Source organism: Meles meles, chromosome 4 (genome assembly GCF_922984935.1).
Source record: "Meles meles chromosome 4, mMelMel3.1 paternal haplotype, whole genome shotgun sequence".
Lineage (NCBI taxonomy): Eukaryota > Metazoa > Chordata > Mammalia > Carnivora > Mustelidae > Meles > Meles meles.
The window spans coordinates 153612484-153639987 of record NC_060069.1 but is presented as its reverse complement, the minus strand read 5'-3'; the positions used below and the strand labels follow the sequence as shown (position 1 = coordinate 153639987).

At 53.0% G+C, this 27504-nt stretch overlaps 1 protein-coding gene across 10 annotated transcripts in view; it reads right to left on the bottom strand.

Moving 5' to 3' along the window:
• Positions 1 to 27504, bottom strand: part of ITSN1 (intersectin 1) — a 212285-nt gene that overhangs the window by 11604 nt on the left and 173177 nt on the right. For 9 of the 10 annotated variants that reach the window (XM_046002823.1, XM_046002821.1, XM_046002820.1 and 6 more), the window contains 4 exons: positions 13921 to 14042; positions 12355 to 12461; positions 6546 to 6729; positions 4544 to 4642 (listed from right to left, as the gene is read on the bottom strand). In XM_046002823.1, the coding sequence (XP_045858779.1) occupies positions 4544 to 4642; positions 6546 to 6729; positions 12355 to 12461; positions 13921 to 14042 (512 nt within the window). Of the gene's footprint in view, positions 1 to 4543; positions 4643 to 6545; positions 6730 to 12354; positions 12462 to 13920; positions 14043 to 22760; positions 22893 to 27504 lie in introns of those variants that run through there. The other variant, XM_046002830.1, reaches the window with a different exon arrangement.

Here is a 27504-nt window from a genome sequence, read left to right as displayed (position 1 = left end):
GTACCTGCCTAGGCCTTGCCCACACACAAAGAGTTTAAATGGAGCTAACCTTGAATATCTCAACTCAAAGGTACCCTTTGGTTTAAAGTCCTAGGGAAGCACCTAAATTGAGAAAAATGCTCGTTCTGGTCCCGCCTTCACCAATCAGCAACAACAGCTCCCCATCCCCCACCCCCCAGCCCTGGCTGTAGCTAGGATCCCTCTGGAAAGTCCTGATGGCCTCATCCCCCACCATATCCCTGGGGGTGGGCCTCCCGCATAGGAATTTTCTAGAGCTCTCCAGATGATTCTCATGTACACCCAAGTCTAAGGACTACAGCTCTAGACTGGGAGCCCACACAGCTGGCTTGTGCAAATTCATTGGTTTTTTGGTTTTGGTTTGGTATTGCTTTTGTTTTTTTCTTCCAATTTATTTAAACTAAGAACAAAAAAAACAAAATTCACCCATGTATGCCACCCCTTACCCCTGCCTCTGGCAACCACTACTCAGTTGTCTGTATCTATGAGCTGGGGGGTTTTCTTTAATTAATTGTTTTTAAGATGCCGAATATAAGAAAGATCATATGGTGTTTGTATTTCAGTGTCTGAGTTCTGCCACTTAGCATGATGCCCTCAAGGTCTATCCATGTTGACACAAATGGCAAGATTTCACTGTTTATTTTTTATGTCTGAAACATATATATACACACACACACACATCACATATATTGTGTGTTTATAATATATTATGGAATATTGTGATTGACATATATTATATATAATGAAAATTGTGAGAGATATATATATATATCACATTTCTATCCATCAGTGGACAGTCAGGTTGTTTCCATGTCTTGTCTACTGTAAATAATCCTTCAATGAACATGGGGGTGCATGTATCTTTTTGAATTAGTGTTCATATTTTCTTCAGGTAAATACCAAGAAGAGGAATAGTAGATTCTTCAAGAATCTGTTTTCCATACTGACTGCACCAATTTCTATTCCTACCAACAGTGGACAAGGAATCCTTTTTCTTTTCTTTTTTTTTTTAAGATTTTATTTATTTTATTTAACAGACAGAAATTACAAGTAGGCAGAGAGGCAGGCAGAGAGAGAGAGGAGAAAGCAGGCTCCCTGCTGAGCAGAGAGCCCCATGTGGGTCTCGATCCCAGGACCCTGGGATTATGACCTGAGCCGAAGGCAGAGGCTTTAACCCACTGAGCCACCCAGGCGCCCCAAGGAATCCTTTTTCTATGTCCTTATCAATGCTTTTTATTTCTAGTCTTTTTTTTTCATTCATTTATAGATTTCATTTATTTATTTGAGAAAGAAATATCGAGAGAGAGCACGAGCGAGGCAGGGTGCAGAGGGAGAGGGAGAAGCAGGTTCCCTGCTGAACATGGAGCCTGATGTGGGGCTGGATCCCAGGACCCTGGAACCATGACCTGAGCCAAAGGCAGATGCTCAAACAACGGAGCCACCCAGGCGCCCGTCTATTCTTTTTTATAATAGTTATCCAAACAAGTGTGAGGTGATGCTTCATTGTGGTTTTGATTTGCATTTCCCTGGTGATTAATTACATAGATCATCTTTTCATGTACCTCTAAGCACTGTGTGTTTTTAGAAAAATTCCTAGTCAGATCCTCTGCCCATTTTTAAATTGTTGGTTTTTTGCTATTGTATGAGTTGTATGAGTTCTTTATATATTTTGGATGTTAGCCCTTTATCCAATATATGATAGATACATAGATAAAGATAGGTAATCTATGTATATTTCAGTACTGACTTACCTGCAGTCTAAAATGTGTTTACCCAGCTACATCTGTCATTTGCCTTTCATTGTTGTTCAGTATATTTTGTCACACAGAAATTTTTAAGAAAAATGTTTACGCAAATTAGTATATGGGCACATTCCTGACCTGCAAGATCCAAACAGTACAGAAGTACCTAGAGCAAATGTGAGAGTTCCCTTTCACTATCCTCCCCAGAGATAACCATGCCAACAGACCAAAGGGCATCCCTTGAACTCCTTTCAGATGCTTTCCATATATTTAATAACCACACGTAGTTTTCCCTCTGTTTTACAGAATGAACTACACTGTAAGATTGCTCGTGGAGGTTTTGTTTTGTTTTTAACTGAAATGGCATTTTCTGTCTGTCTTTTTTTTTTTAAGATTTTATTTAACAGAAAAAGAGAGAGTGCAAGGAGGGGGAGCAGCAGGGGAGAGGGAGAAGCAGGCTCCGTGCTGAGGGGGGATCCTGGGATCATGACCTGAGCCAAAGGCAGACACTTAACTGACTGAGCCACCTGGGTGCCCCTGAAATCTCTGTTTTTAAAAATATTTTCAGGAGCACCCGGGTGGCTCAGTGGGTTGGGCCTCTGCCTTGGGCTCAGGTCACGATCTCAGGGTCCTGGGATCGAGGCCCGCATCAGGCTCTCCGCTCGGCAGGAGGCCTGCTTCCCCCCATATCTGCCTGCCTCTCTGCCTTCTTGTGATCTCTCTCTCTCTCTGTCAAATAAATAAATAAAATCTTTAAAAAATATATTTTCAGAGTACAGATCTACCACATTTATTTGTTCTACTTAATATCTAGGTTGTTTCCAGCATAAGATATTTTTTTAAGTTGCTTCAAGTCTAATCTTTTAAGTCTCTGTTCTCACTGCCATGCTAAGAATTTCTCCACCTCAACGTCATAAACAGTATTTCATCTTAGTTCTTCTGTGGGTTTTCACATGTATCTTACAACTGGCTACCTTTTAAGAATTCTCTTCTTGATTCCACTATTTTTCAGTTCATTTTCAGGTCCTCTAAAGGGCAACAATCATGTTTCTGCAAATAATGATAATTTGTTTTTTCCTTTTTAATATTTATGACTCTCAATTCTTTCCTTCTTTTTGTCCCCAGCCCTATTGGCTAGATCCAGAACACCTATTATAAAAGCTCATTTCCAGCTCCAATGTACAATTAAATATTGAGGGGAGGGGGAGAAAAGTACTGAGCCAATTAAATAGTAACTGTCAGGTTGGAAGAGAGGAAGCAGTAGGTTGAAAGCCTGATTCAAAATGAATTATTTCATCCAGCCAAGGTGGCCACAGTGTACTTTGTGGTACCAAGCTGGGGTTGAACAGAGGAGATGGCTCAAGTGGCGGGAGACGAGTTATTCTAAAGGGTTTGAGCAAATCAGTAAACGTATTGAGGATAATGAGAGGCAGGTTTCTCAGAAAAGGAGTTGTAAGTATAGAAAGGGGGAGGCTAGAATCAATCCATAGTGTGAGATTAGAACAGGAGGAGCAGTGTAAACACATGGGTTTTTTTTTTTTTTAAAGATTTTATTTATTTATTTGGCAGAGAGAGATACAAGTAGGCAGAGAGGCAGGCAGAGAGAGTGAGAGGGAAGCAGGCTCCCTGCCGAGCAGAGAGCCCGATGCGGGACTCGATCCCAGGACCCTGAGATCATGACCTGAGCCAAAGGCAGCGGCTTAAACCACTGAGCCACCCAGGCGCCCCAACACATGGGTTTTAATATGCATTATTATCTGCATGGATTGATCTAGAAATATAAATGTAGGTGTGTACTCTTACACAGACATAAGTGTGTGTGTGTGAATTTAATATATATATTAAATAATATAAAATATAAAATATTATAAAATTATATATATATATATATATATATATATACACACACATATTTCCTGACTCTGCCACTGAGAGCCCCAAAAGGCAGTAACACCCCAGCAGCAATGAGCACACCAGCGCCCAGACCTGGATTTCTAAAGTCTCCACTAAAGGAAACCAGATCTAAAACCTCTCTCCACTGGGGCACCTGGGTGGCTCCGTAGGTTGGGTGACTGCCTTCCGCTCAGGTCATGATCCCAGGGTCCTGGGATTGAGCCTCACATCGGGCTCTCTGCTCAGCAGGGAGCCTGCTTCCTCCCACCCCCTGTCTCTCTGCCTGCCTCTCTGCCTGCTTGTGATCTCTCTCTCTCTCTGTGTCAAATAAATAAATAAATAAATAAATAAATCTTTAAAAAATAAAAGTAAAAAAAATAAAACTTCTCTCCAGGGGCTAGCGCCCTTGTGGTTATATATCTCTAGGCTCAGACGATGTTTGGTTCTGCTCACTCATATTACAGATAAAAACATGGAAACCCCATTTTTTTTTTAATCTTTTGGTATTGGCTCCACAATGGCTTTTTGAAGATGGGTGATAGGCATGACATTTCTTTCTCCTTCTTGCTGAGGAAAGTGAGGCATGAAGACATTATACCTCAAATAAGAAAAGATCCAAAGACCCGAGCTTCCATTTTCCAGCTTAGGAGGTAAGAGCGGCTTGGTCACACAGCTGAAGACTGTATATTATTAGCTCTTTTCACAATAAACAGCTTTTTCTTTCTGAGTTACTATGCAGATGCTTCCAACATCCCCTCGGTGTAGGATTCTACACAACAAATACCAGGAGCATTGACTGGGCGGGGGGGGGGGATCTTGCCTGTGACTCCCCGATCCCTGAAATACTGAGAGAATATTCCTCTGCTTGAAAAGCCAAGAAGGATACTTACATTTTTAATGATCAGTGGGTATCTTGTTACCCGTTGCATAGGCTTCAGTATGAAACTAGAGAGTGGCATCCCTTTACACCGAGGGTCCATTGCCAGCCTCTGAAATGAGAGAGTTAGAGTTGTTTAAATGTGTTTGAGAAATCTGCCAAATCCAGTCAGGGACATCCGCTCCTGGCCCACCACACTGTCTCATTTCTGTGGACGAGAACGGAGGAGCCTGGCGTTGGAAGGGCCTGAGCTCTTTTCCCGGTCCAGGATGATGGAGATTGGAGACCTGCGCCCTCCCCGGGACACACAGTCCCTCCCTTCCAGAGATGAGCTTCTGGCTCTACAGAGAATATTTCTTCTGGATATCTGCCAGACCTTCTTAATAATCACAAGTGTAAGAAGAGACACGAGGCTATAGAGTTAGAATAAAAACTCCCCTTATGTCCCAGCGAGGCCAGAAGGGCTGAATCTCGTCATCCCGTTCAGACGGAGCCCGCACCTGCCGGTGGGAGCCCCAGGCAGGCGGGGACAGGGGCGCTGAGACAGAAGGGGGCGAAAGGACTACAACCTCGAGTCTTGCGGGTTGTTCCCACGCTAGACCACCTGTCCCTTTTGTCAGCTTGACTGGAGGAAAGAGTCCTTCTGTCCCCAAAGATGACCCCATCCATAAGTCACAGGGATTATGTGGTGACTCAGCTCTCAAAGGCACAGTCCAGGTTTAACGCCTTCGAAACGGGCAGCTGCCATGATCGAGGCCCCAGGTTCCGGGACGTGTCAGTGACCGAACTTGCTCCAGCTGTGGACAGCATCATTCCAGGGACACCTCATACCTGGCAAAGGTGTGTCAAACGCCCCCACCCCACCCTCCAGGGATGAGTCGAGGAAAGGTGATGAGGGAGAGGAAACAAGCCCCCTGCCCTGGTTGGTGTCAGCATTTCCCTCAAGTTCAAGTGCATCCAGGGATGAATTCATCCTGCCTTGTGCCTCAGGGAGGCCTGGCCCTTGGCTGAAATCCCAGGTAACCCAGCATCTGCTCTCCAGTCTCTAGACCACCCTGGGTCTACTTTTTACCGACATTTCTCCCCTTCAAATGACTTTAGAATGCCCCCCATTCATTCACTAGCAAATCAAAGCATTTAGTGTTGAGAAACACCAGGGGAAAAGAAAAGAACAAGCCTGTGGGAGGCTGCGGTCAAGGCGAGATCTCACAATGATGATCTAACACGTGATTATTGGGGAGGAGGGAATGGCCTCCTCCCAGATCCACGAGGTACAAAGAGAAGCCTGCCGTTAGTGTTGGTCTAGTCACCAAAATGTAGCTGATGGTGAGCAGAAATTATTTGATTCTATTCCTGTGTCTTTTTCTCTGGGAGACGCAGAGGCTGTTTGAGCAGACCAGTGGAGCCCGCATGGACTTGCCCTAGCCAAGACCAAGTCCGAGGGCCTGGGGCCTCCAGCAGCATGGCACCCACCTCCCCAGATGCCCCTTGAGGGATGACACATGGCTCTTGAGACCGCTGTGATCCCCTCAAGACAGAGGTCTTGGCATCCCACACTCACGGCCACACACTTCCTAGAGCTTAAGGGCAACAGCAAGAACCAACTGGGAAAGGAACAAAGGGTCTCTCGGGATTCCTGGCCACTCCCTCTGCAGCAAAGAATGAGGGGGCGTTCAGACCAAACAGAATGGGGCACCCGAGATCCACCAGACTCACTGGGCCTGACAGATGAGACGGAAAGTTCAAACCTGCGTCCATATAACCCCACTAACACCCGGACCACAGATCCGAGTTTCCGGGTCCTGGCTGGCCCCTCCTCTCCAAGCCCTGCCCTTTGGTCAAAGCCCCACCTGCCAGCTCATGGCAGGCCCCTAGTGCTCGGCCAAGACCTCGGTCCTGTGGGCTATTTTTAGCAGGAACAGGCTTGCAGGCTTGGATTCGCTCCTCACACATCCAGCTGCCCTATGTCAGCCCCTGGGGGGCGGCAGGGGCTTGGCTGAGCCCGGACTCCTTACTTTGACAAACTCCTTGAAGTCCGGGGCCTCGTCCGTCTTCTGCTGGATCAGGGCAGCCCCGTTGAGCTGACAGCTGCAGAACCGGATGTAAGGCTGCATGTGCGGCAGCTGGGCGGTCAGGATGTCGCCGATCATCTTCACGGGCATCTTCTCCCCTGACATCTTCTTGCGGACCCTCAGCGCTCTGCACAGGGGACACGGGAGGTGAGCCCTCTGCCTTCACACTAGCCGGCAGTGACGGGGCACCCTTCTAGGTCGTACAGAAACAGAAGGTGTGCGAGGGACACAGACCCAGGGCCGCTGGAGGATCTACTGGGGGAGACAAGGAACGGAAAAGAAACGCATCCGGTGCTCCAGAGAGGCGTCACCAGGGCATTTTCCTGGAGCATGGTGGCTGTTGGCGGGGCCTTGGGAGTAACAACTTCTCAAAGACAGGTTTGCTGAATGAGGTCAGCAGGAAAAATAGTTCTTTCTTTCTTATGAAGAAATAGGGAATCATTTCTTTTGCAACTCAGACCGGATCCCTATATTGATGTCTCACTTTATGGGTTATCTGCGGTGTAAGTCCCAAGCTTGTACGGCCCCAGCACTGAGTCTGTTGCGGGCCAATGCCACCCAAGGGAAGCTACCATTGCCAGTGGACGTGGAGGCTCATTTTCAGACTAAACAGAACATAATTAAGATGGCGAGTCAACCGCCACAGAAAAGTAATCCCATTATGTTCACCAAAGCCAGGTATAAATGCTTGTCTGCATTATCTGTGCCATTCGCTGCTTCCTTGCTGTGGTTAATTTGAACTTGACTGGATTATGGAGTTCTAAAGAGAGAAGCCTATTTATATTATAATGGGCCAATAAACCCGAACAGAACAGTTCATCTCCTGGAAGCTGAGAAGACACTGTAGGTACTGGGAAGTGTTTGTTCCTGGATGCAGCTGCGGTCTGAGTGTGGAGGGCCGTGAGAGCCGGGACTGTGCATCCCACCCTCCCACTCCACTATATAAACTCCTGACACTGGCCTCTAGCAGGGCACATCACTGAGCTTCTACACTGCAAGGAGAGCAATGTGCTCTGCGGGCAGGACCACAACACAGGAGGCCTCCCCTAGGGATGGTGGATGGATGGATGGATGGATGAGTGGATGGATGGATGGATGGATAGATGTTTGGATGGATGAATGGATGGATGGATGAGTGGGTGGATAAATGGTTGGATGTAGAGATGGGTAGATGGATGGATGGATGGGCGGTGGATAGATGGATGGGTGGTTGGATGGATGGATGGTTGGACAGATAGGTGGATCGATGGATGGACGGATGGGTGGATGGATGGATGGATGGATGGATGGATGGATGGATGGATGGACGGATGGGTGGATGGATGGATGGATGGATGGTTGGACAGATGAGTGGGTGGATGGATGGGTGGGTGGATGGGTGGGTGGTGGATAGATGGATGGGTGGTGGATAGACGGATGGGTAGGTGGATGGATGGGTGGGTGGGTGGGTGGGTGTGGGTGAGTGGATGGGTGGATAAGTGGATGGATGGGTAGATGGATGGATTGGTGGTTGGATGGGTAGGTGGATGGTTGGATGGGTGAACAGATGGATGGATGTATGGGTGGGTGTTGGATAGATGGATGGGTGGTGGATAGACGGATGGGTAGGTGGATGGATGGGTGGGTGGGTGGGTGGGTGTGGGTGAGTGGATGGGTGGATAAGTGGATGGATGGGTAGATGGATGGATTGGTGGTTGGATGGGTAGGTGGATGGTTGGATGGGTGAACAGATGGATGGATGTATGGGTGGGTGGATAGATGGGTGGGTAAAGTGGATGGATGGGTGGATGGATGGATTGGTGGTTGGATGGGTGGATGGACGGATGGATGGAACAGAATGGTATGATATATGATTTTAACATAAGGTTGGGAGGTTGCTACTATAAATTCCTTTGGCTGTTTTCATGGTCATGTTGGAGAAGCCCTGAGGTAAGGATATAGCTCTGTAAGAATTCCGAGGAAGTTCTGCAATATTAGCAATAGGCTTTAGAAACTTCAGACCACCTTATCTTCTTTCTCCTACACTTTTGGCTAAAGGAAAAATCCTTGGGCTAGGCAAACAAGTCAAGGAGAGAAATTTGAGGGACAGTAAGTTATGTGGTTTGAACAATTAGTCATTCCACATCAAGCAGATGCCCTTGTAGGGAGAGGTGCTAGTCAGCACCGGCTGCTTGGTGTGAGGGATGGCAGCAGGATGCCCTAAGGATGGCCAAATTGTCACCACTCAATGGGGAGGTTGGCATGGATTATTTCCCAACATGTAGAAATTTGCTCAAAGGTGAAGTCACCCACAATTCTGGGGGACCAGAGCCCTGCATAACCGTGTTATAAACTTGCTATGGATGGAAACAAGAAGAAATTCCCTCTTTCTATCATTTTCATATGAGAAGGAACAAAACAATCTTTCCCTAAGGAAGTAAAATTACCACCCCCTCTACACACACACTTTTCAAAAATCATGGAGGACACAAGGAAAAGAAGAAAGAGCACACACAGATGGCCATTGTCTTGAAAAGGCTAAACCAGTACCTGGGTTCTGGAAGAACTCATCCAGAACACACACTCAACTTGTCCACCCAGGGGACAGGCCTACGCTCAGGCCCTGACTATGGACCAGGCACCTGTCAGGTTCTGTGGTGGGTCCCCTTCTGGGATGTTCTGAACAGACAGGACTTACGAGGACAGGATCCAAATGGGTTTGAAGGAGGATGTCACCAGGCTCAGGGGTCATATGACTCAGTCACAGCAGCTCTGGCCTTTGGTGAGCTGGTTCATAATCTCATCTGAAGGTTTACTGGGTCAAGGCCTTGGACTGCCATGGTAATCAATCAGCCAATGAACATTGCAAAGAGTGCTCAGTTGTCTGCAGGATGAATGAGTGCCCACCGGCAAGACCTGGCAGGTATTAATACGTCCTAGTGTCCAACCTTTTTCCTGCATACATTGCTTATTCTCCCTCCTGGCTGTCAGCACACCGGAGGCACGTGGAAACTGAGTCACTTGCCCAAACTCACACAGCTGAAACTGACAGAGGCTGTTCTCAAACCCAGGCGGTGTGACCCGGTAGCTCAGGGTCTATAAGCACTGAGCCTGGGACAACAGGCCCAGGCTGAGACCAGCCTCTATGCTCGAGCTGCTTCCCTCAGGCCCTGTCTTTCCTCCAGAAGCTGCTCCTGCCATCTGGACTTCTCTCTGTCCCGCGGCCCTCGGCTCTTCTCTCTGCCACCACTCCTGGCCTCTGCCGGGCCTTTCCCTCCTACCCCTCCCCCCCACCCCTCCCCTACCCATACCCCCCCGGCCCAAAGTTCCTTCCTGTCTCCCGACCCCATCTCTACCCCTGAGAGAGGTTTGTTACTCTTTATTTTTGTTTTCTGCTCAAAATAAAATTTTATCTATCTTAATTAAGTTAAAAAGAAGCTTGAATGCTTTATGTTTAAGAACTTTTTTTTTTTTTTTTTGAGAAGTTCCTTCTTTTTCCTCCAAGCAAGGAGGCGGGAAAGGATGTTGATTAAACACGAGCAAATAGTTCCAGCACCTGGATTTGCACGGCCTACTTCTAGTCTGCGTCCCTTCCGCTATCGCTCCTGATGGCTACGCGGAGGGTCCTCCACCCATTCTTAGTGTGGAAAGGTTCTAGATCTTTCTGCCCTACTCTGCTTCTCAAAAGCAAATTTCACAGCTCTCCACTCACCAGTAAGAGCGAATCATCTGTTCCAACCCACAACCATAGCAGGAAGTCCCTATGCCTCATCAGCTCCCCTTTGTTTTATTTAGTCTTCTTTTTCCGTTTCCTAAATCCCATGTTCTCCCCACTCCTACCCCAAGTACAAGCAGTCACTGACCCTTGGATCAGGAGTGACAGACAGGCGGCCGCTCACTAGTGACTTTCCAGGGAGTCCTGCCTTAAGTCCTCTTTCTCCAACACACCTTCCTCTCCCACTCTGCAAGGTGCCTAAAATCTCCCTGTCGTTGGGGTGATTCCTTTGCATGAGGAAGTTAAGTCTATGCAACAACGGGATGTAGCAAAATCTCAGCCTATAACCCTTTTCATTTTTCTGTATGTTTAAAAATTTTCATAATAACATATAGACAAGGGGAAAAAAAGAAATCAGGTCCCCAGGAGGCTCCTGTTAAATATTTTATCTAGAATATCCAGACATTAGACAGTTCACTCAAGCGAACTGATCAGGTCATCAGAGGATGGGGAGGGAGCATAGGGGCACCATGCTGGAAGGCTGGCTGTCCCGGTAGGGTTGATGTGACGGACAGCACGCCAGGACCAGGGCAGGCCTCCTTGCTCCTCAGAATGACGCTGTGTGCTCCAGAAGGCTAGCACCGTGACTGCAAATTTACAGGTCCTGAAACAAGGGATCTGAGAGTTCATCTGCCCAAGGATACCGCCAGGAACAAGTAAGAAGGAACCCTTCAGGTTCAGCATGCATAGGTTCGGGCCTTAACCAGCCCTCTTGCCCCAGGTGATGGGACAGCCCTTCTCCAAGGCCAGGGGGCTGAAGCCTGCACTTACAATGGCCAGGCGCGTGTCATCTAAAGATGCCCCAATAGTTACCCTATGCAGGAGGTACACTTATCATCCCCATTTTACAGATGAGGACACCGAGGCCTGGAGCACGTAAGTCACTCGCCCAAAGACACAGCCAGCAGGGCAAAGCGCAAGGCGTGAGCCCACCCATCTGCCCCACAGCTAAGTCCAGAAGTTTCCATGGCACAGCACTCGAGGAAGAGGATGGAGATACTTTCTCAAAGCACTCCCGGTCATCATCTCTGAGTATTTGCTTTCCAGAACACAGAGAAAGCAGACGTCCTATTTCTACCTTGCCTCTACCTCTCTCTCCATCCCCCAACCGCGCCCAAACACACACTCAGGAGAGTGGAGACCTGAAATGACTCTCTAAGAACCAGGGCTCACACTTAGGAAATCCGCCCTTCCTAGTTCCAGGAAGGTAGAGCTCAGGGAGGGACACCAGCTCCCTGGGGCTCCCCTGCACTCTTGGCCCGGCAGAGGGGGCCGGACCACCAAGGACCTAGTCCACAATCTTAGCAAGTTGTGTTCCAAAGCATGGATGGCTGCTGGGCCCAGAGCTGGGAGGTTCTTTTTAGAACTGGAAGGGACCTTTATGATGACATAATCCCATCCCCTCACTTGACAGCTGGGGCCACGGAGGCTCAGAGAGGCAGGGCAAGGAGATGGGCTCTGAACCCAGGTCTCCTGCCTCCTGGTCCTGCAGCCGCCTCTGCAAACAGAAATGGGAATAAAACACCAAGGGCTCCAGGCCGGCTTCTGGGAGCGTGCACCTGAGGAAACGCTGACCGCGGCAGCAAATGCTCCAACCGCTTTCCATCCACAGGACCTGAGAATGTCCCAAGAGAACAACACGTGCCCCAGGGACCCGTGGTCTGCAGGCGGGCCAGTGGGGACTGGCCCAGACCCTCAGGAGGGAAGGAGCCAGGACCCGGAGGAGGACCCCCATGCGCTCTGGAGACTCTAGACCCGCAGCGGAAGCAGGAATGTGGCAATTGACTCTCTGCAATGACAGACCCGGGTGGGGGGTTCCCCGAAAGCATCGGGGCCACAAGGAGCCACGATGCTTGTGAGTGGAAACGAGCAGAAGAGGCAGGAAAAACACGGGGCGGCATGCACGGGGCCACGCGGACGAAGCCACACAGAGGTGCTAGTGTGTGAGAGCTGGGGGGGGGGGGTGCAAAGCAAGGCCGGGGTTAGGGGGAGGCTTACTTCAGTAGTTTGATATTACACATAATCAGCTCCTTCCAGTTAACAAAAACCATAGCACCCTCTTTCTCTGTCAGCAGCTCAGACTCCATCAGGGGTTTCTGAAAGATCTGCGGGTGCGGAAAATGAAGCGGGTCAGAGAGCAAAGGGTTAGCGTACACCTCGCGCACCAGGCACCCAGCTCCGTGCCGAGCTCGGCAGGGCCCGTGGGCCGCCGCCCTCTCAGCCCCTTCCGCAGCAGCCGCCCCGCAGCGGGACCTCCAGCGGGAGCCTGGCTGGGGGCTTCTAGCTTGGGCTGGGCTCGCATTGGGACTGGCTGCAGGGAAGAGAGGAGCCAGCCCAGGCTCCAAGCTCTGTGAGGTTGGGCGACTTGACAGCTCTCCGCGCCCCCCCTCCGTCCCGTGGGGAGCCCCACCTCCCGAGAGGTCATTTTCTACCACCGGAGGCAGACTGAGCTCCTGAAGGTTCTTTAGAGATGGGACAGCCTATGGTTGGCATCAACGTGACCGGGGCTCTCAGGCTGCTCCCTGGGAGCCCTATTCTTCATGCGTCCTTCAGCCGACCTTGAACCTGGCATATACCAGTCCACTGCACGGGAGTGCCGCATCGAAGGGCAACACTCGCATCCTAGACATCCGAGATCGTGTATTTAGGATGCTCAAGGGTCTTGAGGGCCGGGCGCCTTTTCTGAGTGGGCACCAACACGACCTAGGTGTGACGGCGGCCTCCCAGACCTGCCTGCTGTACTCATTCGACACGGGGCCGCTGGGCAGTGACTTTCCTGGGCATAAGTCTGTCCAAGGAGGTGGCTGCGCAGCTGTTAGGTGCTGGGGAGGGGGGAGGGCAGGAGTTTCAAAACTATCGAAGCACTTTCCCAGCTGTCGAGAGTGACCCTGACATCCAGCTCGGCAACCCCCCGTTTGCCAACATGGCCACTTCCCATGACTATGGACAAAAGGCTTCTTGAAAAGCAGGGATTCCCAACTCTGCATCTCCCCGTCCTTCCAGACCGAGTGGCCCAGGCCTTTTGACAGCTACCTGGGAGGAGAGGAAACGAGGCGTCACCCGGGACTGGGAGGGGCTGGGGGATCTGCAGGGAAGCATCTTCATCCTCAGCCACAGACTTTCCTCAGGGATAACGTGGGCCACCGGGATACCTTGTGATACTGGCCGGACTGGCGGCCAGCTTCAGAGGCCAACCCCGAGGGTCGGGAGACCGTGGGACCTGCTCGGTGGCATCCACTACACCGCTTCTCAGAGTAGAGTCTAAACTCCCAGTCCTTGCCCTTGTGTCTCCTCCCATACACCTCCTCGCAGACTCGACCAGCCCTGGGCACCAGCCACCTGTGCCCCTCTCCAGGGCTGACTCGGAGGACCATGGCTGAGAGTCTAACCATCTTCTCCTGGGTATGAATCTCCTATGTGATTTACCATTCAGACGCTCCCCACACATCAGAAAATGTCTCATGTCGACAATCGGGAGGCCGTCCTCCTTCACAGAGCCCCCCCTCCTCTCCACCCTGCGCGCCAGTGTCCCCCAGAACCCCCGGCACCCACCGCTGCCATTACCTCTGTGACCAGCTGCAGGTCATTGACATAGTTCTCCTCTGTGACAATGAGTTCGTGGATGTATCCTTGTCTCTTTCTCTCGGTTGGGGTCAACATATCCAAGAGGTGCAGGTCTGAACACCCTGGAAAACACAACCGTGGGGACATTTCAGTCCAAGTCTGGGGAGGCGCATACGGCTTCTCGGTGAAGAGCTCCAGGCCTTCTTGCCTGCTGGCCGGCCCCTGTGATCTCAGTCTGGCTGGGCAGTGTGAGGGGTTGAACTGTGTCCCCTGAAAGTACACGTGCAAGTTCTAATCCTTGGTACCTGTGAACTTGACCTTATTGGGAATAGGGTTTCTGCAGATACAATCAAATTAAAATGAAGTCATACTCAATTAGGATGGGCCTAATAACCCAATAGGACTGGTGTCCTTATAAGAAGATATCCAGGGGCGCCTGGGTGGCTCAGTCGGTTAAGCGTCTGGCTGTTGGTTTCAGCTCAGGTCATGATCTCAGCGTGGTGAGATTGAGCCCTGCGTGGGGCTCCGCGCTCAGCGCAGAATCTGCATAAGATTGTCTCTCCCTCTCTCTCTCCCCCTGCTTGCTCTCTCTCTCTCTAAAATAAAAAAGAAATAAAATCTTAAAAAAAAAAGAAGAAGAAGAAGACATACAGAGACAGACAGAAGGTCATGTGGTGACACGGCAGGGACTGGGGTGAAGCAGCTACAGGCCAGGGAATGCCAAGGTTGCCAGCAGCCATCAGAAGCTACGAGAAACGCATGGGGGGGGGGGGGAATTGCCCCTAAATCCTCCAGAGGAACACGGCTCTGCCAACTCCTTGATTTTGCACTTATCTCCAAAACTGTGAGAGAAGCACTGTTGTAAGCCACCCCGTTTGCGGTCCCATTTACAGCAGTCCCAGCAAGCTCCTGCTTCCTCCAAACCACGAAAATAAGGTCCAGAGGAGACCGAGCAGCCATTGGCCAGTATGTCCTGAGGGCTCACACCATGCCAGGCACGGTCCAAGGCGCTGTACGTGGACAGATGTGCTCAAGACTCACATGGAACCTGGAATCATCACCATTTTACACACAGGGACACGGAGGCTTGGACGGGTTGACTCACCCAAGATCTCTCAGCCGGGTGGTGGCCAAGAATCGAACCCGAGACTTAGAGACCAGAAACTGGGCTCTACCCCAGACCCCTACCGTTGGGTCCAAGCTGCAGGAGGGCATCAGGTTATCCTGAGGTTGGATTTTGGAGGATGAAGGGGCTGTGCTGAGGCCCCTGGTGGGCCTGGGGACAGGGCAGAGAGGTGCGGAGCGCATTCGGACTGCAACCCCTGAGCTCAGAGCCAGGCTGCCGCCTTGCGCCTCTAGGAGCTGAGCATCCAGCCTGCAGACAGACTGGGAAACCCCTCCGGCGGCAGGCGACTGGCCCATCTGTGGCCCCGGGTGCCCCAGGGTAGGGGCTTCGGTGACCTGACAGGTGGCACACACAGGAAGTGGTGCCTGCCCTTGCCTCTGCTCACCTAGCTGGTCCTTTCGGGGTTTATTTGCATGGAATGTTCTCAGGTTATCAGCAGAAGCTGCCTCATGCCACGTGTCCTCATACAGGCATGGCCCTCCCTGTTCCAGGCCAGTGGGCGCACCTCTCCTTTTTATGAGGGGTTCTTCATTTAATCACAAAAAAATAGATAAATAAATAAAAAACCAACAGATTTGTCGACTGGACCGACAGAGAGGTGTCCTGGGTCTTGGTGTCCCATTCACTTGCTGTTCTCATACCATCTCCCCACAAGGGGGCGCGGTGGAGCACGATGCGAAAATGCGGCCACCGCCGGTGCTTTTCAGGGTCCCCAGACCAACAGTATCAGCAGCAGCAGGGAACTTGTAAGAAATCAAATTACCAGGCCCCTGCGGAACAGACGACCTGGAGTTGGGGCCCAGGAATCTGATGCAACAAGCTCTCCAGGTGACTTTTTTAGGCAAACTAAAAAGAGGAGCTTGCTCTGGGCTGTCAGTGATTTCTGAGTTTCCATCTTCCCCCCCAGTAGTTCGTTGGGCTCATGACCTAGTCCATATGCTGGAAGCTTCTGCAAAGAGAATGATCCCTCTGGGAAGAATGATATCACTGACTTCTTCGGGAACGCTGGACTGTGCCAGAGGTCAACGCCAAGTTTGGGTGCTTCCACTGCTCAGTCTTGTCTCCTCCCCAGCCAAAGGCACTTTCTAGAATGCCCTAGCTTCTCCTCCTGACACAGGACGATTCCAGGACGGGCAGGCAGATGGATGCTGGGAAAGCAGCAGGGATGAGCCACCCCTACCCTCCCTGCCCATCCATCCAAGACCTCGCCGAAAGCCACGGCAGCATAGCCAAACTGTCATTCCACGGGGCCACGAGTGAGCATAAACCACTGGGCAGGTCTGCAAATGAATCTGGAACCCGGACCCTCTGCTCAGCCCCCGGCCTGGCCCAGCTGTTCTTTGTGGCTTGGGCATGGGCTGTGCTTTATTAGAACAGTGAACTCTCAGGAAGGAAGCAGGTCCCGATTGCTCTCGCTGGTCCCTTCAGCCAGCCTCCGCCCGGCCACCGTGTGACCTTTAGCTTCTGGGAGGTAGCGTGATGCGGCCAATTTCTTTCACTTTCAGGAGGAAAGCCACCCGGGAAACACCCTTCAGTTCGGGAAGAAACATCTCATGCCTTCCCTGTTCTTACCCAGCCTTCCAGTTAGCGAGTCAAAGAGCCAGGGGTGAGGCCATCTCTTGTCACTGGGCAGAATGACAGGGACTTGGATGAATGCTCACGGAGCAGAGTCTCCCCTAGAATTTTCCGGACATTGTTTTCTGCAGGGATACTGGAATACTGTTTAGAGCTGCAGTTCTAAGACTCATCCCATAAACAATGTGCAAGGAGTTTGCAAGGATGCAAACAGGCTCGCGGCGGACCCCAGGAGAACCAGTCTTCAGAACGTCCCCTGAGGTCACGGTTTCCCTCGGAAGATATCAAGGATGCTATAAACTCTGACCCCAGAAAACCCACGTGTATGACACGTGCAACAGACACACATTTCGCACCCAGTTTTACAAGGTTCACAGGCCCTCTCGAAGCTTGTTCGGGGATCTCATTCATTTGTTCGACAAATAATTACTGAGGTTCCATCACAAGGCTGGCGCCAGCGGATAGGACCTGAGGACTCACCATGAAACAGGAGAAAGGCGGGCCGGCCAGAGCACACAGCTAAGAACCTTGGGGTCCTCAGTTGGGGCCAGTACTACTCACACAGGGCGGCTGAGAGTGGTCCAGATGCCCCCTACAGGCCACAGGTGGTCCTGACCCCCACCAAGTTGAGGCTCCCAATGCGTTCACCCCCAAGGCTGAGAATGCATTCTTGGGGGTCATAAGGACCCGAGGTGATGGCTGGCAGTGGGTGGGCTGGCAGGTGTCCTGCATTATACAGGACGGAGAATTGCCTGTCCCGATGAGAAAAACTGACACTCCCCCACCCCACCCCCCACACACCAAGAAACACTGACATTACCGGGAACTGACAACCCGACCAGGACTACGCTTGGAGCAAGGATGGTCCAAGGGACCAGCAGTGCATTTAGAAGGACGGAGGAATCCAAAACGAGGATCCAGGAAGAAATGTAACCGGAAACGGCTTGCTCTCGGTTTCGGGAGTTCTTCCGAGTCTTCCAAGTTCTACACGGTATGGTTTTGAAGCGCAGAGCCAAAGGAACAGCAAAAGGTCAAGGGGGCATTGAGGCCACCAGTCCAAGAATCCCAGGTGCTGGCGCTGGTATGGGGTGCCTTGGGGGTATGTTGCACGCGGGAGGGTGGGGGACGGGAGGAGGCTGCGTGGCTTCCTACCCCGGGTAGCTCCAGCCTTCTGTTCACCACCCGGCAGACCCGCATCAGAGCTGATGGAGCCTGGAGATGCTGTGTGACTCTTGGCTGCTGGTCCCGATGAATTCCACCCCATACCACCCACCTAGCAGCCTGCCTGGGGACAAGAGGAGGGCTCGGGTGGCCTCTCCAGGCCCCGGCACGCAAGAAAAAGCCAAGATTTTGCGGGGAGATTCGTCTCAGCGTTGTAAGCCAACAATGTTGGCTTTGAATCGTCTTTTTAGCTACTGAACCGCCCCATAGGATGCTGTTTTTAAAAATTCTTGCTGGTGGCTGCCAGACCAGGAGAACCGTCACAGACCTGAAGTAGGCACTTGGAACTCAAAAAGATCCTTTCTTTGAAAATTTGATATTTAGAAAAACAAACGAGTTTAAAAACTCCGTTATTCAGAGCAGGGCAAATGGAAAAGACATTTCAAATAAAAGAGTTTTCTTTAAGGGTGGAGGGACGTGGTCCTTCTCTCCTTTGGGAACCAGGATAAACATGGTTCACTGGCTCCCTTTCCCGGTGAAAAATGAGAAGATGAAGAACAGCAAATAACTTTTCATGGACATCTCGGTGTGATGAAGGGATTCTTACAACTAACTCTAATCTACTCACAGCTGAAATAATATTGCAAGTGACTCTAGGCACTTAAAAATGATCCCCAGTTACAGCCCACATACAATTCCTAATCTCTGTGCTGTCCCTTGTAATTTTGTGTAGTTAGTCACAATTACAAAATGGAGAGAGCCATGGTACCCCTTTGGAAGGATTGGAGTCTGGGGCACTGGAGAGAATATGGGAAAATCTTACCCAAAAGGGTCATCTAGTCCCCTCAATTGGAAAATGTTCCTAGGCACAGCATAGTCTAATAAATTGCTTTATTACAAAAGTAATACATAAACACAGGCTTCATGTAAACAGTTCAAAGGATACAGAAGCACTTAGGGCAAAACCCAAGAATCACCCCTCTCCGCACCCCCCAACCATTCTACTTCCTTTCCCAACAAGGTCCGTAATTTTACAAAACCAAACCAGCCCCCACAGCAAGGTGGCCGCCAAGCAAAGCAAAGAAACAGGACTCGGTCCTGTTATGAACGGGCCAAGATATACTATAAGATGGTCAACAAATATTTAGTAAGTTCCTATGAAGTCCAAGAGACACAGAAATGAGCTAGATAATGTCCTTGTCCTCAAGGAAACTCATAGCCCGGATGGAGACTCGACACGAAAATTAAACTAGCAGGCAACAGACCCCAGGCCTGTAGGCTGGGAGGTTGGTGGCGTCTGTAGGACTCAGAGAAGTAGACACTCCTCCCTCCTCATCCCCAGGGAGGAAGGCTCCTGGGGGGGGGGTTCGCATCAGGGAGGATGGGGCCGCTATGTTGGGGGTGTTGGACCAGCATGCCGGGTAAATGCAGACACACTGTGGCATGGAAGGTCAAAAAGGTGGGGAGTGGGAAGGGGAGAAGGCGGGAAGAACGTTACATCACAGCAATCATAATGCCAGAGGGGCCGGGTCAGAAATCTGGGTGCCTCTCGGCGATATGGTAACTCAGGCAATGCTTTTTCATCTTTAAGGGTCCCCAATCCTCTGGCTAAATGACCCTGCCCCCCCAGAACACACATTCGAGCTGGAGCTCCCGTCTCTCCCGAAGGCTTCTGCAGGCTTGGCCTGAATGTAGGACGTGGGAGCGCCTCACAGGCCTGGGGTCTCCTGCCAGGGGTCTCCTGCCAGGGGAGCCCACAGCCCCTCTCCCCCAAGGCTACACTACATTTTTTTTTTTTTAAGATTTCATTTATTTATTTGACAGACAGATCACAAATAGGCAGAGAGGCAGGTGGAGAGAGAAGGGGAAGCAGGCTTCCAGCTGAGCAGAGAGCCCCATGCAGGGCTCTATCCCAGGACCCTGGGATCATGACCTGAGCCGAAGGCAGAGGCTTAACCCATGGAGCCACCCAGGTGCCCCTACACTGCATTTTTTTCTGGGAAAATCAATCTAACTGTGCTGCCTTCAACCTCTGGGCTAGAACAGCACACACGAGTGGCTTGTCATGCAGGAAAGGCCACGGCGGCTATGCCATAAAGGAGGTCTCTCTGGTCAGAGCTCTCTGCCCTCCACCGGCAGCTGACGTCTGACTGCCCCCACCCCAACCCCATTCTCTCATCTGTGGACCTGACCATTCCTGCTGTGCATGTGCATAGGGCTGGGACCTGGTGATGAGTGAGGCGAGGGGGTCCTTGTTCTCGGGGAGCATCTGTCTACAAGGGGCTCGGGCATCCCATCCAGACGCTGGTTTTGCCGAAGCATGGCTTCCTCGCAGAGGTACCCCTGTAAGCCCTCGAGACCTCGGAGTTGAAGTCCCTGAGCCTGGATTTTTGTGGGGGTCTAGAGAAGCTAGTGGGGGGGCATGGGGACCTGTGGGGGGAAGCGGGGCCTGCACCCTGAGGCCACCGAAGCCCAGGCTGCCCTGTCTGGCCTGTTTTGGGGACCCAGCAGCTCCCTCTGGGGGTTTCCACTCAGCCACACTCAGTAGAACCCTGGAGCTTCAAAAGTAGCAACGTGGCTTCCAGATAAAGCGTTCTCCCAAGAAGGGGGCTCCGGTCCCCGTGGGCTATTGGGCAGTTTCGTGACAACAGAAAATTTGCAGAAACCAATTAACTCTCGGGGTTCAGTTCTCTCTTAATTTGCCGTATATAAGAATATTGGTAACTTTGGGATGAAAGGCATCACACTCATAGCTCTACAGCCGACGCGGGAATCGCTGGCGTGGGGCCAGGTGCCCTACGGTATGGGCTCCTTAGCTCATTCCTGGCCCTGGTTCTGTCACCAGACCTTTGTTGTCCCTCCTTCCTGAGCTCCTGCTTTCTTTTGTTTGTTTAGTTCTTTTTTTTTTTTTTTTAAGAAGATTTTACTTTTAGTTTATCTCCACGCCCCCATGGGGGCTCGAACTCCCAGCCCCGAGGTCAAGAGTCATACGCTCCACCCCTCCACTGACCGAGCCACATGCCGCCACCCGGCGGGAGCTCGGGGATCCTCAGCAGTGGCCACAAACAAATCCTTTGGATACACAAGGCACATGGGGGCATCAGAAGCACAGACACACCTTTATTGGAAGGCGAGGCCGTCGTCTGGACGGGAGGGACCGGGGAGTACATTCCAGAGGAGCAGGAATTTGACTTGGGCTCCATCAGGCACAGTCAGGGTGGGAAGAAGGAGTGAGGCAGCCAAGCAGAGGGAGCCGGCAGAGAAGAGGTGGGGAAGAGTGGGATGCCTGGGCCCCAGGGGAGGGGGAGGGAGAAGCAGACACCAGTGACGGGGAGGAAGGGAAGTCACGCTGAACGCTCCCATGAGCCACACGCTTCCAAGCACCGTACCTTCGGGAACTCACTGAGTCCTCACCCATGATCCCGCGTGCGGCGCGCTGCCGTTAGTCTCCCATTGAACAGAAGGGCCACCGAGGCACAGAGAAGTTAGGTAACTTGCCAAAGCCTCGGTGAATCAATGGCAGAGGGACTCCTACCCGGGAGCTGGTGCTCTGGGCCACCGTGCCTCCTGCCTGGCTGGGAAAGTGACCTATTTGTCAGCCAGAGCTGCTGACATCAAGTTTTGGGGACTGGGGGGCTCAGCCGAGAGAAATGGAGTCTCTAAAACTCTGGACGCGGCAAGTCCAAGATCAAGGTGTCCGCGGGGAGGGTTTCTTCTGAGGCCTCTCTCCTTCGCGGGCAGGTGGCCATCGTCTCCTCATGTGGCCTTTCCTCGGTGCACAGTTGTCCCCTGGTCACTCTGTGTCCAAATCTCCTCTCCTCGTCAAGGACAACAGTCAGATTGGCGTGGGGCCCACCCTAACGGCCTCACCCGAACTCGATGACCTCTAAAGGGTCCACCTCCATATACGTCATATTCTGGGGGGCTGGGGGCAAGGGGCTTCAACATTTCCATCGGGGGTGGGGGGCGCAGCTCAGCCCAGGTGGGGAGGAAGGGTCAAGGAGTCTGAACAGCAGAACGAGATGGTCTTTGGTGGCGGAGCTGGGAGAGGCCTGGGCTGTGTTCCAGAAGGATCAGTGTGGCCGCTGCTCAGAGGTGGGGTGCGGGCTGGGGGCCAGGAGCCCGGCTGCACATGGGAATCACCTGAGGGGCTTTTATAAAGGGATCCAGCATCCCCACTGTACCCCAGACCAGTCAAATCTGCCCGGCCGGGGCGCAGCCTGGGCATCCGGAACGCGCCAGGATTCCAGATAGCTCCGATGTGCGGTCAGGAGTGAGGACCACTGCATCAGAGGGAAAGCTGCCCAGAAACCAGGCCAGCTGGTGGGGAGAGGGGGCGACGTTCAGAAACTGGATCCGTCCAGGCTCCCATAGCCGGAGTGTTGTCACAAGGGCTGAGCTGGTTCCAGACCTAGGCGGGTCGCTCAAGCTGCTCGTCCAAAGGGAAGTGATGGCCGTGACCTGGAAAGCCGTCCTCCCGTCCAGGGCCCGGAGCCTGGACAGCCTCTGACACCACGTTCCTGAAGGCCACGCTGCTACTCCCTGGTCCCCCACACTCGGGCTAGAGCTCGGAAGGTCACTCTGCTCAGTGCCCCCGTTGTGTTGACAGGACAGCGGAGGCTGGAGAGGCACGGTGACTTCTGCTGGCAGGAACGCAATCTGCGTTCCTGCTGTCCTGGGAGACGGAGACACGCAAGGAAAGCACCAGCTTCTCGAAGAGTGGGCCCGAGGCTGGCCCCACCCAGTCCTCGCCCGGTGCACTGCCATCACGCCCGGCTGTGGGGACGCGCCTGTCCTTGGCGCCCAGGGCTGTCGGGGGGCAGCCAGCAGCCAGGCTGGGGTCCGGGCAGCTGTGTCTCTTCTCCAAAGGACCCCGGGCTGACCAGTTCCGGGACCCAGCTCTGGAGGTCCAGAGGGACAGGCGGGCTCCTCCTCCCCACGGGACTCTCCTGTCGAGGCTCTAAGAAGAGCCCGGTCCCCTGCAGTCTCTCCTAAGTTGGCAAACCGACCCCGTGGAACACAGGAGCCCTCCTGAGCCCGAGACATTTCCTGCGCACTGTCCGCAACTGCACAGAGGGGCTCAGGGCCCTGCTTTCATGGAGCTTCCATTCTAGTGGGGGAGACAGAAAACCAGACACACGCATGAATAAATCATAGTTAGGGCGCTTAAAAGAACGAAGAATGACAATTCTTACAACTGAGAAGCTCACAGCCCGGCCTAGGGTCTTCCTGGGGAATTTATCTTGGAAGCCACGTGGCCTTCCCAAGCCCGGCTTGGCGCAGCGTTCAAGGCCACACGCAGCCCAGGGACCGAAGGCCGATGGGTCCTCTCCTCGCCGCCTAGCTGGGGAGGAAGGTGCGAGCCTGCGGGGCCGGGGGCCTGTCTGCCACGGCTCCCGAGTGGCCCCCGTGGGCTCGGCACCCCGGTGGGGGGCCTGTGCACGTGTGCATGGCAGACACTGCTCTCCAGTTTGGAAGCTGTTGGGGGGACGGGGCGTCCCGCAAATACTGACCCTACATGGGGAGCTACCATCCCTACTTATCAGTGCTGTTCCTATGGAGATCTCCGCGGGGCGCGGCCTGGCCCCTGGCAAACTCAGGGTCCCGTGCGGGAGGAGGGGGCAGCATCCGTGTGTCTGGGCATCGACCCCCACCCACTCTGCTTGTTGCGTGGTGAGTGACCAGCGTTCACCAAAGCGCCGAGCCGTGGTGAGTCAGTGGAGCTGGGCTGGGCAGTGGGGAGTGGGGGGCAGAAGTGGGAGGACAGAGGTGGGGAAGAGGTGGTGGGCGGGGGGGGGGGCCGGGGGGGTCCAACCCCCCCCGGGCCCCACCCCCCACCCATGGCTCTATGGTGACCAAGGAAGTCTGCAAGGTGGTGAGGAGACAGCAGTGGTGGAGGGGAGGTGTTGGTTGGGTCAGAAGAAACAGGCCGTGTGGGGGCCGAACAAAGTGGGGTGGTCCACGGACCCGAGCCCACGTGCCCCCTCGCCCTGGGAGAGGGAAGGGAGATGAGGCTCTGGGAGGTGGAGACTTGTGATCTCCAAGGCAGGGACTGGGGATGAACGTGGGCATTTCCATCCAGTGGTTTGGAGGTCCAAGGAGACAGTCCTCAAGAGGGCCACCTGGAACCCCACCGGACCGCTGCTGGGGGCCATCACGGTTCCTCGAAGGTGGCCGAAAGAATGACAGATCGGGATGCTTAGCAACCGGCTCTGTAAGGGGCTCAGCCGGGGCTTCACCTCGTTGAGTGTCGGTGCCCCTCCGGCAAGCTGGAGGCCCACGCCCCCTGCCCCTGCCCCCCATTTAGGTGCTAGAAACTTGTGAAGTGTTTGGACGAGAGCAGCTCGGAGGAGACACTGGCCAGGGAAGGCTTCTGAGAGCGAGTGATGACTAAGCTACACTCAAAGTTGAGCCACGGAGAAGGGAGCGGATCAGCAGAGCCTTGCAGCCCAAGAAGAAGATCTGGGGCGCGAGCACCCAAGGACTGGGAACCCCAGGGTGACTGTGAGCAGAGCAGTTCCATTTTAAAAAGAGCTCTCGCCCACGGGGTGGAGAAGAGGCTGGAAGACAGGGAGCCCGGACCAGGGACTGGCTAGAAGGCTAGCGGGCCTGACGGGACGGCAGGAGAAACTCTGGTGTTCTCAGGGCCTTTGCACTTGCGATTCCTCAGGCTTAAGACGCTTTTCTCCCTGACCTTTGCAGACTTCCACCCCCACGTCACCTCCCTCGAGAGGCCTTCCTGGGCTGTCCCATATGCGATAGCCCCGGCCCTCCGCTCTGGCCCATGTCAGCCAGCACTAGCCCAAGTGACTGCTGATTTGTCTGCTGCTGGTTTCCTCCGGCTCCTGCAAGCTCCATGAGAGCAGGAGTCTCATCTGCTTGTGGTTCCCTGTCTCCTTGGTCCTTGGCCTTGACCGTCAAGGAGTCGAGGAGTAGCCAGGAGGTGCAGTGGGGCTGGGTCCCTCCTGGTCTCCTGGATGCTGTTCCTGCCCTTGAGGCAGCAGGCGGGAGGGGCGGGGCAGGGGAGAGAGGGGGAGAGGACTGGCAGATGGAGTGGGCTGAGGGTTCCCACCATGACGGAGACCGTGACGGTGGAGGGTCGTGGCGAGGACTCAGCCGCGTGGGATCTCCCCACAGCGGCCTGGGAACGAGGTGACGCCTCCCAGAGGGGAGGGGCATCCTGGTTTCACCTTCGCGGATTTCAGGGTTCAAGGCGTGCTGGAGGCCTGGCACACGGAGCAGGCGTGTCCCCAACAGAAAGCTCTGGATCCCGAGAGGCACCACAGGGCATCTGCGATGGAGCAGGAGAGAACTAATCTCCCTGTCTTCGAATGTGCTGGGCACTTTGGGGTGGCACCCCCTCAGGACAAACGTCCCTTATCCAAGCTGTATGGCTGCTTGAAAACAAAAACAAAAAAGAAGGAGCTCCTGGCATGTTTGGGGGCTCAATGTTCCAGTCTTTGCTGGCGAGAGAACACAAGGCCCCGGAAGGCAGTGATGAGAAAGCAAGCATCCAGCGACCCAAGTCATCTGTGACGGCTTTGTCGGGGGGCGCTGCCTGGGCCTGCCAACACGGCCCACAGGCATGACGTTCAGAAGCCTCACACATTCCGTTTGCTCCGTCGGCCTCCCCCGTGGCCGGGTGAAACCGGGGCTGCTCTTCCCATTTGCCAAGAGTCTGATGCTAAGGCCGCAAGCACGGCGCGTTTAGGGACCGCGAGGAAGAGGTTCATAAAGCTGCTTGCTTCAACCCAGGTGGGCCTCCCAGTAGTGGCAGAAAGGGGCCTTGAGGGTGCACGAGTCTGAAGGTTTTAAGGAAGCCGTCCAGTCTTTTCTCTCTGAAATCCCTAATCTGCAAAAGCACATTTTCTGTAATGTCTTAAAATGCACACAACCCTCAGTCTTAAAAAGTGCACACGACCCTCTCCCATCTGGGCTCATTGTAAGGAAGCAGGAAGCCAGGAAAACGGATTCCTTCATGCCCGGGGACCAGGTGCAAATGCCTTTTCTCTCCAGTGAGAATGAGAAGACTGTTGTCTCAGGGGTGAGCAGAGGGGAGCTTACTGCCTGTTTGGTGGCATTATTGTCCCTCCACGTGTAAATGAGGAGGCTGGAGCACAGAGAGGTTAAGTAACTTGCCTGCAATCACCGCAGCAGTAAGGGGCAGAGCTGGGATTTGAACCCATGCTCTGAACCACCGCCCTGGATCCCTTCCTAGCATCTCTAAAAGCCCAGGATACAGTTCTGTCGAACCCTCTACCCCGACTATCTTACGGGAAATGTTAAGAAAAACCACACTGAGCTTGTAGATAAGCTGTCGGTGTGTCTGGCGCCATGTTTTTCTGGCAGAGGCTGGGAGTGAAGCGGAGACCCTATGGCCACCGCTCCTGGGGAGGCGCTAAGGGCATCTGTGGCAAGCCCTGTCTTCAGAAGACCCCGCAGTGGGGGGGTGAAGGACTAGAAAGGTGGACGAAGCTGTGCACTGAGCAGGTGACACAACGTGCTGGAACCTGGCACCCGCCCCCACTCCCCGCTGGGGGCGAACCACAGGTGGGAAGAGGAAGCTGGTCTCCACCTTTCCACAGGGGCGGCCGTGACCACGGGGGGCGGCTGGCTCTGAGGGGTGGCTGTCCTCACGCGGTACAAGCCGGAGAGTCTGGGAGCTGCTTTGCAGAACATCACTGTAGCTCCCAGAGCCTCGGCGAGTGCCCGCCATTCTCTAAGATCTGGACTTTGTGGACAATCCCTGGGGAGCATCTCTGCGCGCACACGCACACGCGCACGCACATGCACGCACACACACACCCCTGTGGACAGCTGCGAACAAGAACTTGGTAGTTCCTAAGACGTGGTGTGCTTACCCCCACGTTGCCCTGATACAGTCTTACAGCTGATCCTCACTTTTTACAAACAAAACCTTTACTTTTTTGGTGTGGATCAATCCCTATCATTTAAAAATGCTTGGGGAGGGGCTCCTGGGTGGCTCAGTGGGTTAAAGCCACTGCCTTCCGCTCAGGTCATGATCCCAGGGTCCTGGGGGGCTCTCTGCTCAGCGGGGAGCCTGCTTCCCCCTCTCTCTCTGTCTGCCTCTCTGCCTACTTGTGATCTCCTTCTGTCAAATAAATAAATAAAGAATCTTTAAAAAAAAAATGCTTGGGGAGTGTTTAAAGGATCGAACTTTCTCCCGACAAATCATGAAATAGCTACACATCAGAAAACATTCTGGAAATCTGGTTTTTTCATTAATGGGCCTTCAAGAAAGGCCCAAGAGAACTCTGGCTGATTGTGTGTGTAACAGTCACAGACAGCTACCATGAACTTTGATATTATGGTCCCCTATCCCACCAGATCCAAAATACCAGACGTTTTGAAGAAGATGCTCTTTTCCCCCCTTTCTTTCCCTGTGCATTTTAGGACTGCTGGCAGTCCATGTAGCTTCCATAAAAATTCTCTTGGGTACTTTTGGAACTAAGAAGAATGAATAGGATTAACTTATAATTTTGCTAGAAGAAAAAAAAAATGAATATTCCCTCTCAGAAATAATTTTCAAGTGGCCAGGAAGCAGGGCCGTGATGGGGTAGGCCCACCCACAGCCATGATCTGGGTGGGTGCCTCCGCCCACCCCACTTCGGGGGTAGACCTGGCCTGGATGAAGGTTGCCACACGCTGGCATCCCCCGTCCTTGGCCTCCTTTGTAGACCAGATGAGCAAGAGACCCCAGG